The sequence below is a fragment of the Euprymna scolopes genome, chromosome 11, assembly GCF_053919585.1.
Source record: "Euprymna scolopes isolate OS-2025 chromosome 11, ASM5391958v1, whole genome shotgun sequence".
Classification (NCBI taxonomy): domain Eukaryota; kingdom Metazoa; phylum Mollusca; class Cephalopoda; order Sepiida; family Sepiolidae; genus Euprymna; species Euprymna scolopes.
Window position 1 is genome coordinate 34,659,085 of NC_136492.1, and position 18,179 is coordinate 34,677,263.

At 30.9% G+C, this 18,179-nt stretch overlaps 1 protein-coding gene across 7 annotated transcripts in view; it reads left to right on the forward strand.

The window, feature by feature from the left end:
- The first annotated feature begins 1,155 nt into the window (after positions 1–1,155).
- Positions 1,156–18,179, forward strand: part of LOC145287828 (uncharacterized) — a 1,009,440-nt gene continuing 992,416 nt past the window's right edge. For 2 of the 7 annotated variants that reach the window (XR_013869202.1, XM_080135694.1), the window contains exon 1: positions 1,157–5,001. Coding sequence is in view for 5 of the 7 variants with exons in the window: in XM_080135694.1 (XP_079991820.1) it covers positions 4,938–5,001 (64 nt within the window). In the remaining 2 variants the exon portion in view is untranslated. Of the gene's footprint in view, positions 5,002–18,179 lie in introns of all 7 variants that reach the window. The other 5 variants (XM_080135698.1, XM_080135699.1, XM_080135695.1 and 2 more) reach the window with 4 other exon arrangements.

The window sequence follows — 18,179 nt, forward strand, 5'->3', positions numbered from 1 at the left end:
TTTCAGATTCTGAAGGCTCTGTCACATAAAATAGTGAACCTTTACATACCTATATATATATATATATATATATATATATATATATATATATATATATATATATATATATATATATATATTCGTTGGTCTGAATAGATTCCAGATTGTTATGATGAGATAGACCGTTTAACTCATCATTCTCTAACAGATAATTAAACTGGTTGATTATTAATTAAACACTCGTTTGTTTTATTACGTGTAACGGCTGTAGATTTTGATGTGTGTGTACTGTATATATGTATATAAGACAAATATGCGTGCACTAAGCCGGTGGTATTTAGCTTTGTAATATTTCGAAGAAAATGGTCATTGTCAGATAATGGTTCCTTTTTCGAAAAAATAGATAATTATTACTGAAGTTGTCATTTATAGTAATTATTTACTTAAACTAAAATTTCTAGAAGAAAATGTTACTTCAGAAATTATATGAAACGAATATATCATTCCTTTTAAATAAATAGATACAACCCTCATTCCAACCATCTCGTTTGGTGTCTTATAAAGCTAGACTATATATATATATATATATATATATATATATATATATATATATATATATATATATATATATATGCTCACAGACACACACACACGCATATATATGTATATATATATATACATATATATATAAATAATTAATATTGATATATATATATATATATATATATATATATATATATAGAGAGAGAGAGAGAGAGAGAGAGAGAGAGAGAGAGAAAGAGAAAGAGAGAAGGGGAATTGTATATGATAGAAATTCTTTTAAAAATATTTCCTTGTTTATATGGAATCCATGCATTGGATAAATTGACCAATTTTATCATAAATTTGTAAAACATTTATCACTTAAATTCCCTGCAATATATGTGTATTTACGCATATATGTGTTTCAGTATGCATTGATATTAATTGTGTTATTGTTATACTGTTATTGTTATTGTTATTATTATTGTTATTATTGTTATTGTTATTATTGTTATTATCATTATTATTATCATTATTATTATTATCATTATTATTATTATTATTATTATTATTATTATTATTATTATTATTATTATTATATATCTTCTAAAATATGTTTATTATTAAATTATTGGTTAGTGTTGTTTCTATACTGAGTTGGTTTTAATCCTTGATTTATTATTCTTGTTCAGTTTTTTTCATCAAATTTAGATTATATTTAATGATTGTTAGTTGGCCACTTTTTATTGCAAACATAACTTTTATATATATATATATCACCTACACTGAAAAATAGTTTCATTCAGTTCCACGGTTAGTTTGAAAATCCCATTGACAGATCTAAATTCGTTCGTTCAGATTTTCTATTTTCTTCCGTTATTCCGCGTGTCGTTGGGATTGCCCTATCTTTGCTACCTTCGCATTGACTTCATTCATCTTTTTGCGCGTCTTAAAAGAAGTTCCATATATGTGTTATTGAATCAGTTTTTTTAGCAACGTTGAATTTGCTGTTTTATTTGCTCATTTGTTATAGGTTGATCTCCTGCCGGTCGAAAAATAAACTTCACTTGAAATCGAAATAGTTGAGAACGGGGTTCAAGTTTAAAAATAGACCTGGTATTCGTTTAAAAACTTGATCTAACGCGATATTTTAATCTCGTCATATATAATATAATATACTGTATTTATTGAAATTATAGACACATATAGAACGAATTGTTCGTTTAGTCATAGAAACAAGAAACACCTTTAAATGATTAACGAGGAAAACACATTTTCTTTCATAATTATAAAAGATACTGTTTTAACAACCTTTCTATATACTTCATATAGAATTATATCTGCAGAATATTTCATATTACACAAAAAAGGGCCGTTAGAATCATCCTCCGTATTTGTTTACGAAATAATCCTCTATGCGTATTCGTCTGCTGCGTCCCTCCGGCGTTCATCTTTTCTCACCGAAGGTAATTCCACAAATTACAGGCTACCTCTCGGAATACTTGTAAGGGCCATCTTCGTAGTTTCGATTATTTTAGAGCTGGTCACCTGTCAAACTGAAGAAAATACAGGTTGAGTGACGGACAGACAAATAAGCGAACAAACACATAGATAACTAAAATATAAGTGGATATAAATATTATGGTTTTTCTTTAGTTTGTAGTTCGTCTCGTGTAATTTAGTACATAAAATTGAAACAAAATCTTGCATAGATTTTCGAAATATAACCTCTCAAACAAAAAGAAAAATATATTTAACTTATATATTATATATATTTACATAAAGATAGAAGTAGATTTTTTAGTGATCTTGACTTATACGAGCAATTAAAAAAAAGACTGTCTTTACGTGTCAGCAAACTGCAGTGTGTTCAGACACAAGCCAAGTGTTTTCTCGTTGAAGAGAGAGACAGAGAAAGAGAGAGAACGAGAGCTACATACATACATACATACATACATACATACATACATACATACATACATACATACGTACATACTAGAATCGGAAAAGAAATAAGACAGAGACTGATTGCTAAAATTGCAAAAGACGTCCATACTCCATAACATACTTTTGTGGGGACACAACGAAAAACTCTTCTTTTTTTTAAGTAGCCCAAGTGGATAGGCAGAAGAAAGGATAATGGCCTAGCGAACAAAAATGTGCGATTAAAAACGGTGATATGAGACAAAGGTGAAAAAGATAAACGTGTCGAGAAGAATAAGCGGAAAAGAAAAAAAAGAAAGAAAGAAAGAAAGAGAAAGAGAGAGAGAGGAACGGGAGAGAGAGAGAGATTGCAAACTAACGATTCGATAAGCAAGCTTAACTCAGATAGCACGACAGTATTACTTTTTTGTTATTACTACAAATAGTAGGAGAAAAACACACGCACAAACACACACACTGATCATGTAAAAATGCCGGCTGTGGTATGAAGTTTCGCTCAGTAACACGCATTCTCACACGTTGTCCGTCATATAGAGCCACCCGTCAGGCCCGATGACACAGTGACAAAAAAAAAAAAGATTAATAAATAATAAAAAAAGTGGGTTAGTTAAAACAAAAAAAATCTTACCTATTAAAAAGGTAAGGTGAACTAAAATGAAAGAAAATTACATAATAATTTTAAAATAAATTTTTAAAAGAATATATCTTTATTGAATTATAATGAGAAAAAAGTTATTTTTTCCATTCATTCCATTGAAAATGGAAACCACTTGGAAGACTGACGACAACAACATAAATAAGACAATTAGAAAAATAAGAAGTATCCGAGGGACGAAAGAAAAAAATTGATTTTATTTCCATGAAAGAGTCTAAAAGTTGTTTTGTAACAAAATAGAACCGAAGGAAATATTAAAAAATAGGGGAAGGGAGTAAAATAATGCATAAAGAGAATAGAATAAAAAAAGGAAAATATCTTAAAAATACTGTGAATTTTTACTAAATCTAATGAGGAGGTGAGAGTGGAAAGAGGCATAACAGGAAACAAAGGAAGGGGAATTTCCAATAACACTATACCGGAACAATATAGGATTAAATATTTGTTAAGGAAAAGAAAAAGATAGATAGATAGATAGATAGAGTGATCGATAGAAAGGTAGTTATAGAAAGAAGATAAATAGAGGGCAGTAGGGTATTAACTTGTGACCGAGAAACAAAAGGTCTGTAAGAAGCAAGTTTTAAGGATACACACATACATAATATTTAGAGAGAGAAAGGGTGAGGGAGAGAGAGAAAGAAAGTTAGAGTGAAAGCGAATCGAAAAATATAGAAAAAAAATTAAGAAAGAACGAAAAAAATATATGTAGAGAATAGACAGAAAAGGCAACGAAAGAGAGAAAGAGACAGGAAGAAAGAAAGAAAATAACGAGAGGGGAAATAAATAGTAGAAAAAAGAGAGAGGAGTCGAAAGAGAGAAGTTCGGTTATAGAGTGAGAACAAAAAATAAAACGATCAGAAGGTAAAAAGACAAAAATTAGAGACAGTACGAAATACGGAGAGAGAGAGAGAGAGAGAGAAAGAGAGAGAGAGAGAGAAAGGGAATAGCAGAGGGGTAGAGGCAGTAAGGCCAGTGTCAGCGGACATGAATTAAACTATAGGAAGATAAGTTTTCCTGCTCACCAGCCAACCTCCGACACACACACACACTCATTCCACTACAGAGATATACACGCACATGTATGCACCTTCTTCCTCACATCGACACACACGCACACACACAGACATACCTACACTCATCATTCAAGTAAAACGACATAACAAAAAACTTACTAATATTTACTTTAGTGACTTGCCAGGTTTAACGAAAGCGATTGTAAGCCACTCGAAACAGTGAACATTATATAGCGTCCGAAGAGGAAGAAGATAACATTCAAAATATATACATATATGAATTCAAGTGTGTGTATGTGTGTGTGTGCGTTTATCTCATCCGGACAAGGATAACTTATAACAGGTGCTTGATTCCAGTTTAAACGGGCACTTATTTGGACAACGATTAAAGAACAACAATAAAAGTCTTCTTACTCTCTGACTACCACTACTACTAATACTACTGCCTACTTGACAACCATTGCTACTGCTAGTATTAGTAGCTTATACATGAGAAGTAGCAGTATTACTCTGATGAAAAAGTTTTTTTTATAGTTTTTTTTTTTCGTGTATCTATCTATTAAAATAATACGCCACCGATATTAGTCGGAGCCTGGTGGCGCAACTATTTGATCACTATTTAAAGGAAAACACGGAAAACACGGGGAATATATCTACATGGCTCATGTTATTCGAATCAATTGCTGAAATAGCAACAAAAAGTTTTTTTTCGAAAAATATATATAAAAATATATATATATCAACACTATAATCATCAATTTGTTTTTGTTTTTTGTTATTTGTTTGTATAGTAATTTTAAGCAGTTGGTATTATTACATCAAAAATGCATCCACATTTATTACCGTTTTGGGTATATATTCTTGTTGGACTGGTTTATGCAATACAAGGTAAGTGGATTTTATTCTGATAATGTCTTCTGCAAAACTTTTATAACGACGATTTTGTTTGAATGTAGTGAGGAAATTAAACTAACACGTAAAACAGACGCTTGTTGATAAATTCCCTGCGATATTTTTAAAAAATAAAAAGTTTCTTTTTTTGGATAAATTGTATCGGCCCCACTATATATATATATATATATATATATATATATATATATATATATATATATATATATATATGTGTATATATATATATAAGTATATATATATAAGTATATATATATAATTATATATATATATATATATATATATATATATATATATATATATATATATACATACATTTGTAGGTCGTTTAGCTTACATCAACAAGTCGGGGTTTTAGTCTGCGCTCCGCTCCTGTGCTGTACTATTAACTCCGAATAGATCGCACTGATCCAAACGCAGGCTCGCTCTTATACGATAAACACTCAACTAATAATTATCAGCTTTAATAATGTCGAGTACTTTTGAACAGCTATATAGAAAAATAATAGCAAATTTACTGATGTGCAAAATTATATATATATATATATATATATATATATATATATATATATATATATATATATATATATATGTATGTATAGATATCTAGGGAAAGAGTGAGATAGATATAGATATAGATTACCAATAGAATTACATGTATATATGTGTGTATTTTATAGACTTGTAGATCATTACCGATCTAAGAAATACACATGCATACATACACATATACACACATACATACACACACATAATACAAACATACAGACAGACATACAGACATGCACACATATAAACATACGTATAATTAGGCTTTGAACCATAGATAAGTCAATAGAAATTTGAACAAAGATTTACAAAACACGTGCTAAAATATTCATGAATACACCCATGTCTAAATAAATGTATCTATATGTGTGCGCGTGTGTAAAATACATTTATAAGTAGCATCATACCTACATAATTGTACGGTGCACATGGGTTTTTTATAAAAATATAAATATATGGTAAATGATGGTGTCCCTATATAATATAGAAAGAATCATATTTCATTGCATGAATACATATGCAAACAAATATATATATATATATATATATATATATATATATATATATATATATATATATATATATGCACGAGTACAATTCCTTTTTTGTATGCACATACAAATGCGTGCATGTGTGAGAGAAAGGGATATGTTTTTTATCATAACCAGAACAGGTGAAAACGTATAGTAAATTGGCAATCAATATATATATATATATATATATATATATATATATATATATATATATATATATACAAATACATATATATATGTATTTGTATATATATATATATATATATATATATATATATATACATATATCCACATATATGAAACATCTTCTCTCTATATATCTATCTATATTACTATATATGTGGGTGTGGGTGTGTGTAATACATGTACGAACATACACCAACAATATTCATGTCTATAAACAGAATATGCATTTATAATATACATATTTACTAATAAACATGTATGAAGCTTTTATATGCATACTTATTCAAACAGCAATGTCACGCGTATATATATATATATGTATATAAAATCTCAGGTGCGTGTACCTGGTAAGTTTAACATTATAAAATAAATACCACACCTAAACATTATAAAGGTGTGCCTATCTACGTCGACCACATGACATTTCCTTTTCTATTTATCTGTGATTTCCACATTGATATCTTACCACCTTTTCTCCCGATATGTTTGGTGGGTCGGAAGCCCAAGATACAATCTTATTTTTAAGATTTGGATTATTTAGTTTGATAGGAGTAATGACATTTTTTTTGTTACATTATTTCAGATTCGACTTGATAATTAAAAAAATTACGAATTATCCTATCTTAGGTTGTGCATATTGGGAAGGAATATACAAATTACCATCAGCGTATGAAGCGATGCTCCTTGTGTAAACAAATTGAGCTTAGGTATTAGGACAATGTCAAAACAGTGTTAACTCACTTCCCGCATAACAGCAGCCGTATAACACAACAGTTAGAAGCTTCGACTGTCATTTGGGTGATTGGGTTTCGATCCTGTCTTTAGGTAGTTGCTTTCTAGCCGCACTGCTGAGCTGTGAAATAGCGAAACTACTGTATGTGGATGACGACACACACACACAAATTATATATATATATATATATATATATATATATATATATATATATATATATATATATCTCGTAGCCAACCTCAATCAATACAGCAAAACAATCCACAGAGAGGATTCTAAGAGAGAGCTTTCTAAAATGATTTCTCATGCATTATCGTTTCTGTCTATTCCCCCAATCTTGCTCTATCTCTCTCTGCATTTGTGCATGTATGTATATGCGTGTTTATGCAATGCAATCTTGTCAAATATATATATATATATATATATATATATATATATATATATATATATATATACTAGTAAAAGTACCTGTCGTTGACTGGGTTCAAAAACAGCCTACAGAAAATAAGCTCTGATTAATTAAAGTATGATAGGTTATGAAAGGAAGCGTTTTAAAGAGATAGCTTCGAATTTGGGGGTACCAAAACCAAAGCAAAATATGATGAAAGTAAAAATAATATAGATAAACCCCATAATAGTATAATACCATACCTATTCACACTGAAACACTTATCACAATATTCTGTGGATCTATATTAAAAAATAACGTTGTTAAACTTTGTGACATATTTCCATTCTATGGAGGTCAGATGCGAACGAACACCCATTAATTATACCATTAATTATACCATATTTCTTCAAACTGAAACCTAATTATCAAAGTATACTTACGCAGATAGTTATGAAACTCTTTATTAAAGTGTGTGTCTATTTCCATTCTATGGAGGTCAGGCGTGAACGCAGACCCCAAAATTTTATTATACCATCCATATTTAAGTTAAAATACACTTATCAAAGTATTCTCATGTGCATCCATATTATAAAAAACTGTTAAACGTTTTCTTTTTAATTTTTTTTATTTCCATACTTTGTGGACCAGGCGCGAACGCAGACCCCACAATTTTAATGAACCACCGTTCTGCCAGATGAAACCTACCCATTCCTGTGTCTCGATACATCTTCTATCCTTATATGTAATCAGTTTTTTAAAATAGTAAAGCAGATAGGAGCCTATTCGTGACCAGGCACACACACACACAAACCCATGCAGCTTTATATTATATATATATATATATATATATATATGATATATATATATATATATATATATATATATATATATATATACATATAATAAATTCCACAACAACGTCGCAGCCCATAAGAGTCATGACAGTCAAAGAACGATGATGACCGCGTCCCTTGTTGAGAAGAATTAGGTTCATTTCACAGTCGGATTTCGGCGCGGTTTGCTTGATCTGTGTTGATTAATAGAAATTCTTGTATGCAGGGCGTTTGCTCAGTTGGTAGAGTGCTTGTCTTGAATGCAAGATGCTCGGGTTTCGAATCCTGAGTTCGGATGTGTCTAACTGATGAGCCCAAATGAGGGGGAAACTCGATTCTTGGACTTCCGGTTCTTTGACTGTCATGGCTATTGTGGGTTGCGACTTTGTTTGGCTGTGGAATTTATTATATACAATCTCTCACATTCTGAAAATTATATATATATATATATATATATATATATATATATATATTTATATATATATATAATGAACTTAAAACTAATATATTTTCAAATGTGCTGCTAGGAACAGATTTCAGGTTATCTTTACGATGGATATTTTCACTTTATTCCAGTTCCTGCTACGTTTTTAAGTACACACAATTAATTCTCTTTTATTTCTTTAAATTTTAAGTGAAAATACAGAAAAAGTTTTCTTTAGAAAAGGTAGCCTTAATAGGGGAAGGGAAAACTGGAATTTAAGTCGAGGAATAAATCATAAAGTTAAGTATCTTTGTATACATTTATTATGTCAAAAAATAATTTATTATGTAAACAAGATGACCACTTGTGCCCTTGTTGCCATGTTTCGTAGAAATCACACATTCATAGCTCAGTATATTTATTTTTGAACTATGAAGAGATGATTCTCTGAAATATTACGGCATGGGTATCCATCCCAAAAATATTTACACAATTTATTTATACACACATATATAGGATCATATAGATATATATTTACGTATTAACACACACACACGCGCACGCGCACACACCCACATATATATATATATATATATATATATATATATATCACGATTTTATATTGTAAATTATATTTTATAAGAATTTCTGGTTTTATAGGATCTTCAAATAAGGAATACTACACACACACACACACATACACACATAACGAAGTAGATCATGTGTTATACTACACTGTCATATACGCTCTGTTTATGTAAAACTAAACTATTGAATATATAACTTCAAAACCCGCGTTAATAAATTTAAATCTTTATTACATGGCCCTTAACATCCGATACGATTAAACAGTTTAATTACTGTGATTATTATTTATTGATATTAATTATTATCTATTAATGAAAATCAATTGAAAATGTGCACAAAATGTTAACAAAATAAGGTCATTATAATGGAACCGATTTACTTGTCAATTCATGTTTGGTGAGATTCACGATAGGTGCACAACCTAGTTAAACAAGTTGGGCATTTCTATATTAACACGTTAGATGTTAGCAATATAATTCCCTAGATCTTATACTAATTGCCTTTGGTGTTATATCCATTGTGACGACCTTTTTGTGTATTTTCCGTTTGACTGAATATCATTTTAATCTACGAATATTTTACTTTTAATACCATTCATTTTATTTAAATACTTTAAACATTCATTTTACTTAAATACTTTAAATATGGATTAAACTCACATCTTAAAATAAATGATTCATACGAGACATTTAATCTCTGGAATCAGGGGATGTTATTAGTCTTCACAGTTCATAATTGCTGACGTTTAATCCGGAATTGTATGAACGCTACTGAAACAAGATTCTTTAAGAACGCCGGAGAGAACAACGACTAAAACGTAAGTGATACGGAAAAGACAGGATTCCAGATGATGTCAAAAATAACTTCCGCCCATCACTTGGCAAGAATCGTTCAATACTAACTCATAGTTGTATTTTTAGAAAAGCAAAAACTACGCACAGGTTTTGTATGCCAAACTATAGAAAGTCTCTTTATCGAACTTTCTTCATTGTAAAACATTTATAATTATCTTCTTTATAACATTATCATTAACTTACAAATGACCAGTCACATTGCATATTGATGTAAAATATAAGATTGTGCTGAATTAGATTCAACGTATCTACAGTCTACAATCTCTTACAAGCATATTTGGAATATTGTCTGATAGACGAGAATCTACATCGAACACTTTCAACACATGGTACATTATCCTTCAGTTTTGATCGGTGTGTACACTTAAAATTACAGATCAGAAATATTGGTACCTCCCTATCGATTATGTTTAACACAAACAGCTTACTCTAGCACATAATCTAATTATTTCACAATCTGAACAAAGCGATAAAGTCATATTTTATTCAAGACATTTTCCAAATTTAGAATTGTAAGAACAGATTAACAAAATATGTCAAATACGTTTCTAGACATAAGATGTTTGCTAAATATTTATTAATAAAAAATATGCAACTAATCATTAGATTCAACATACTATTTCGTTTATGATTTCTGGTTGATAATTATTGAATTCATGTATTTTTTTTAATATCAACAGATACTCTATTATAATTTTAATATCATCAGCTATTTTTCCCATTATTTGAATATCATCAGATATTTAATGCTATGATATCATATTTTGTATAAGAATATTTACAACGATTAATTTGTTTTGTTTGCGTGTGTTTTGATAAGCTATCTAGTTACTTTACATAGTATATAATCGACATTGTTTGGACAATATATGGGGCTCGAAGCCGAAAGTATGTTCTCAACTTGAGGTGAAATCACCTTTGTGTCATATACAAGGGGATAGCGAAATTTTGAGAAGCGCACAGAGTTCGGGAAATGTTAGGTAGCAAAAAATAGACGTGGCTGGAAAAGATTCATTCAGGGAGAAGGGACAACCATTTTTACAAGAGAGTCGTATTTACGCATTATTTGTTTTGAAAATGTATATATATATAGCATCCGCATTGACTAATAGATTTATAGATAAAGTATTATTATCTATTTTACCTGCATCTATCTGCCATATATAACATAGTTAGAATATTAAAAAAGCGTTGTATGTCGATTGTTCAGATTACAGTTCTCATCTCGGAGGTTATTTACACAGCGTTTTGGTTGATGTAACCCCCCGTCTTAAAAGTGGATCTATTCAAATGCAGGTGTCTTTATGTCTTATTCGGGAATCTGTAAAGATTTCCGTACGAAACCATTTATTAAATTCACGGAAATAGCTTAATTTTATTTAGCCATGATGAGGTAGAGATCTTAAGTAACTGTATTCTTAGCATTGCCTTTACTGATTTAATCTTCAATTCCCAGAAGAATGTTACTTAAAGCATTCGTATTTATATCCATTGCTCTTGATGTTCTCAATAACAATGCATATAATGCAAATTATTAATCCTCATCTATATATATATAAAAGCGAAAATATATGTGTGTATGTATGTTCGCTTTTCCTCGATGTCAACGAAAGGCTTCTTTCAAAGAAGCGCTTGCTCGCTTCACAACTTTTTAAAACTTTTTATATCATCTATAAATTGTAATATCTACGAATTATCCACGGAGCTCGCCTCTCTATTTAATTTTATTGACTTTCAAACGTTAATTAATCCACATTTCCCGCATCGGCACGCGTTACATTCGCTTTTCGGTATAAAAAAGCGAACCTCGACTCTAATCACAGGCCCAGAGCCAGTTTGGTCAATGTCGACTTCGTCATATCAGACTGTAGCTTTCATTTCGCTCCTCCTAATAAACAGGGAGCGGGTTTTTAAAAACATTTATTCAAAACTGTCCCGCACAAAATAACTGCTGAATACTTATAGCCGTCACGTCAATTAAAAACGCGCACTTGTTTTTTTAAAACACTTTACTATTTTCCAACTGCGCGTCGTCAACGCTTCCGGTTATTTTCACATACCCCGAAAAACATCCGGCCAACGCCGGGTACCCCTCGCTAGTTTAAAATAAAATCTGAAACATAATTTTAAAAGTGGATTTTTTTCATTAAAAACGATTTTCGTAATCAAAATGTTGTCGTTGACTATTAAATCATGTGCCATTGAAATTTTCTTAATTGTAAACAAATTCCATTCGAAAAGCAAATATTCCATACCTTCACTCAGTATGTCGGTAGAATAACAATTTATGTTCAAATGGTAGTATAGAGAGAAGCGTTGCTTATATTATTTTGTTTCAGCACAACACAATATTCTGTGCGTTCATACAGGCGCACATTTAAACTCGTTCCGACCTGTTGTCATAGCAGATAAGGTTGGTAAGATTCTTGCACCTACAGACGGATTCGAACCACAACATCATCGCAGTGAAATATTTCCCGGTAAGGTGGGAGATGAATAATCGTAGACATTACTTTATTCTCAAGAATGGAAGTTTTTACTGATCGCTTGATGAATCGTTAATGAGGAATGGCAGGGTCCCAATTGTGGAAGGAGATTTTTATGCACCTTCCGAGTTTGTGCAACATCTCTTTGCAGAGGACTGACAGTAAATACCTGCAAAAACTCAAATCAAACCAATAAAATCAACCAAAAACCATTGTATACTAATCGTCATTTTATGTGTACTTTTTCATATCAGAAACAATTTCTTTTACACTTTTACAAATAAAGTTCTTTGTACTTCCTTTTAGATACTAAATAGCCCAGGATTCATCTCATACAATAAATGTCTACATTTCCTTTCACTTTTCTCATACAAGATCTAGAACAGACTTCTTGAAAACAGAAACCCAGAACTATCCAATCTTAAGAACTGAGGATCATAAGCCAAAACTCGAGAGTATGGACACACATATTATGTGTAACTTCTGTAAATAATAGTGTGCTTTGCTATATTTCAAATATTCCAATATTATTGAATTTCAGTATATCATTTTTAAGAAAAAATATTCATGCGGATATTGCTACACTAGAGGTTCTTGATCTTTTCTGGGCGAGCATTGGATTACACCGGAATAAAACCATCAGAGTGCTCTACCAAAAGGGGATGTAAATCAAGAAAATAAATTCAAAGACAGGCTGTTGCAACAAACTACAGCTTGTCAATGTGACCAAGTATGCAAATTTATCATGCTAATATATATATTATATACCAAAAATTTGCTAATATATATATTATATACCAAAAATTTGCTAATATATATATTATATACCAAAAATTTGCTAATATATATATTATATACCAAAAATGTGTTCAAGCCTTTTTCCTACGCGACGTTATTTCGTCAAAGGGCGGTAGATTCGATTATTTTTTGCATAGGACTCCATAATGTACAAGTTAGAAGCGAATGTTTTTTATAGCTAACATCTTGTAGCTAACATTTTGTAATATCCAATCGTTCTGTCGATGTTGAACACATAATCATCATACACAAATGCATATAAACATTGAGTTTTATATTCATATATGAATTTTTGTAGATAGAGCTGATTGTTTGGATATATATTAGGGAGAAGTGTACGTTTGAATCGCCATCCTAATCTCCGGAGTATGAACTTAAGAAAATAAAAGAAAGGATAGCAGACAGAGAAAAGCGATGGAATAAAAACGCTTATTCGAAAACGAACTGACTGAATGTATCAGCTTGAAAATTGTCATAAGGTTATCAAATACGTGAAGCATTTCCTGGTCCAGAACGTTAAACTCATTATAGTAACAAAGATGAGGAAAGCATTTCGTACCAATCATGAAAATAATTTCATTCTTATTCGATTATATTTAGACTAATAAAAACCTCCAATCTTGTATTGAATAAAGTAAAGGAATGAAAGAATGTAATTTTAAATAATATGTAAATTTATTTCTCTCTCTCTTTCTCTCTCTCTCTCTCTCACACACACACACACTCACACACACGCTCAACTATCTATGTATTTATCAATATAACTATTTATAAATCTATCAAAATATATACACATACCACACACACACACATACACACACACACACACACACACACATATATATATATATATATATATATATATATATATCCCTATATTATGCTCTGGTTTACATAGCCTATAAATTGTTGAGCTTATTTTAGCTGAAACATTGCATTATATCCTATATACAATATCGATTTTTACTAATAGCAGACATGGATAAATCACAGCGTGGATAGCTTTTGATATGTTTCGTTTATCAACTCATACTTTTTACACATACATATGATAAATGTATGCTTGTAGTATAGTATGATTACTACCCTATATAAATTATCACGAACCTTGTCTAATTCGAACCAAATATCACGAGGCGGAACATATTAAAGAAAACTTTACTGGGCAGTCAGTACAATCGGTTTGTGTGTGTGTGTGTGTGTGTGTGTGAGAGAGAGAGAGAGAGAGAGCGTGTGACGCTTCGTCGATTTCTGTTCAATACTATGCCTTCCTTGATATTTAAGCTGTTTTGCTCAAATTTCATTCTAGGTATGACTTCACGTGTAAAATGATGTGAATGTCAGGATTTTAACAGGAACACTGATCTTTTTATTTTTCCAAATAAAAAAGTTAATGTTGTAGCAATTACTAATTATTGGTATGTTAATCACTTATCTTTTTTAATCGGATCCTCTGACAAAATGATGAATCCGGCAAAATTCTGCATTTGTGTTGTTGCTGATTGTGTGCGAAAATATTTAAGTGGTTAAAAGGATATAGCTTTAACCTACTCACTTAGACAAATTAGTATTGATCCAAAGAGAAGAAAAGTCAGCATTATTTAATACTTTAAACACGTCTCATCCGACGAAAACAATGGTCTTCGCTAGTAAGTAAGAATTAAATTATGCATGTCTGAACCGCTTTCGGTGATAAGAAGCAGCCTGTTTCTTTACTTACAGAAAGTCCTAATCATCTATAACGATGTTTCTTCAACATTCCTAAACAATAGTTCAGTCTGGGTATACGAAACTATTATTTTCATGTGTCTATACTTTCAGTTCCATTTTACTTTTTCGCGTTTCTGTTCGTAATTGTTTCTATTACTTCCTTATGCGTACGGCACGTTCTTTTTTGTTTTCTCTTTTTGCTTTTGTAATTCATCCATTCTCGCATTCTCTCTTGGCGTTTTATATTTTACAAACATACATTGACTGTTCGGAATATATCGGTATATAATGCATCCACAGATGAGGCTTGGATGTAGAAGTTTCCGAGAGTATTAAGTCATCTTTGTGTTACTATTACTTTCAGATACACTCTTACCGCTTACCTGACAACTTCCACTGTCGTATTAAAGAATTAAATAGAATTTGTATCGGGCTAGATCTTAAAATGCGTAAGGCAGCTTTAGATAATATGTAAACTATTTAAGGATGGAACTATATTGAAATTCATACTTCAACTGTTTTTATCTCTCAGTAAATATAATTTTCTAAAGTGATCACCTATTAAATCTAATTTCTCTTTGGATCCTTCTGTCGTTGTCAGCCATTCTGAATTCTGCTCTCTTCTTTTTTTCTTTTTTACTACGTATCTGTTTTTCTTCCCTCTACATCTAACCGTCCTGAGTATGACACAAAACGGCATCCAGCAGTAATAACCCAATGTAGGAGGTTGGAGGATGTTGATTTATAGCAGGAATATATAAATGATATGTTTTGTTAATTTTAAGCATAATGTATTTGACCAAACTGATTACATTCAATATTAAATAAAACCAGAAGGATTGATATGCTGTAAAATAAAACGAACAACATGATGTTAAGTTCCCATTAAGCATTATTAGGTTTGATTATAGTTTTAAATGAACGGGGTTAAAATCTATATTATTTCAATCATCTATAACAATCACAAATTGATGTAAAAAAAACATGATTTTACGTTGGCTTTGTTTTTGGATTCTATATCATTTTTCTCGGGTAAAATTGACATTAACAGTTTATATCTTGAAGAATTCACTTCTATTTTTAATCAACAGTAAACAAAGAAAGATAAACATATTCATTCGAAAGTTGATCGAGTTACACATTGTCATGTAACTAAAAACAAAATATATAAATGAAATTTAGAATTTGAACCGAGTGAACGAAATATCAAAGAGTAATGGTAATTTAACTGTAATTGTTTTGCAGTTGGATTTTGAAATGTAACCTTCAAAATTATTAGTTCCCTTTATAGGAGACTAATGCTTCTAAATAAGGCAGTGTGCTACCTTTGTGAATCAACACGTACCATAATACTAAAATGCTTATATATACGTTAAAACGTGATTACTGTACGACCCGAGGTTCCCGTGAGAATGTTTTACTTTAATTTTAGGTTAAATCATTGAACACTTATTTTTGCCTTTACAGTGTTTATTTTTTCTTCTTTTCGAAAATTTAAAGAAAGAAATTTAAGTTGTCAATTTTATGCACTAACACACGTTTTAATAAAAGGGTTTTAAGAATTGTTAATATCTAAATTCGATGATTTCTTGTGAAAATATTGTGAAATGAAAGCACATCTGTATGTTTTAATATATGCATGCATGTATGTATGTATGTATGTATGTATGTATGTATGTATGTATGTATGCATGTGTGTATGTATGTACATCTGCCTAAAACTTTCGCCAAAGACGATAGATTTTCATGAGATTAGTATCGTTTTGAAGCTCAACCGTACGGACGACAAGTATTGAAAAATTGGGTAAAAAGATTAATTCGTTCATCTTTGACTGAGCACTTTTCTACAAGAAACGGGTCGCTTTTTTCGCCGATCTTTTCGAAAGTCATCCCCTCTTTTCGATTGGTTAACCTTAATTTAAACCTTCACCACTACCGGTCTGGCGATGGACGCAAAGGCAAAGCTTTTACTTTTTTCACGTTCTTTTCCTCCTTAGCGGCAAGGGTTCGAGATTGTCTGTTTATAACCATTGTTATTTTATTTTGCTCAACACACACCTCCAAGCACCCGGGTAACACCGGGCACAGAGGCTAGTGCATTATAAAAAATTATGAGGAGTCTTACGAAAAGTTGACATTTAATCTCATAATTAATTTGGAATTGTTTCGGACGTTTTTTCTCTAAATTCGATTGTTGTGCTGTCTTATTAGAATTACGGTATCGACTGGTCATTACATCGATTGCATAAAACTATTTATAACTATAACATTTTAACAGGTTACCTTATACGAGAATTCCTACAAACCAAAAATATGTTCTGAAAATATATTGTATAAATAAACATTTTAAATTTCACGTAAAAAATAATGGGTAAAGCCGTTTTGAGGCACAATTATTCTTTATTTTTTATGCTTATGTTATACGCTTTTAATGCGAAGAATCATTATATATGATATTTTAAGTAAAGCGCATAAACCGTGACTAGGTTTTCTGACAGATATATTGGAACTTTCAGAAGCAGGTCTCACCGGCTTTGGCGCTATGCTACTAATCACTATGTGTGTGAGAGAAGCGGAAAAAGAAAGAAAAATAAATAAATGAACGGAGAGAAAGAGGAAGGGGTTATCTTAAAATAATACATATTAGTTGCTACACGTGTGCCACGAACTTAATCACGGTTAGAGTTTAACACATATTTTCTCAAGATGTTGCCAGTCAACCTGTGCGTTTAACGCTGACAATGACACGCGTGACAAATTAAGAAACGGGCGTATCTTCATATGTAATTGTCCGAACGTATCTTTAGATGGCACTGAAATGACAGAAGTGTGTTGCGTGTAGCATACGTCAAAATACATACAAAAGTCGTGTGAAATATTGCAAGTGAGAATTCAATGGTTCGAACGTTTCGTGAAAACTTGTTTTCCGTCTGATCATAAAAGAGAAACAACGAGAGTGTCCTTTTGTGGCGAGTTACAGTTTGTAAATTGGCGAGATATGTTTTCTCAGGTATGCAATGTTGACATTTTTGCTGAACTAGGTCAAATGAAATAATAAGAGTATCTGCGTAA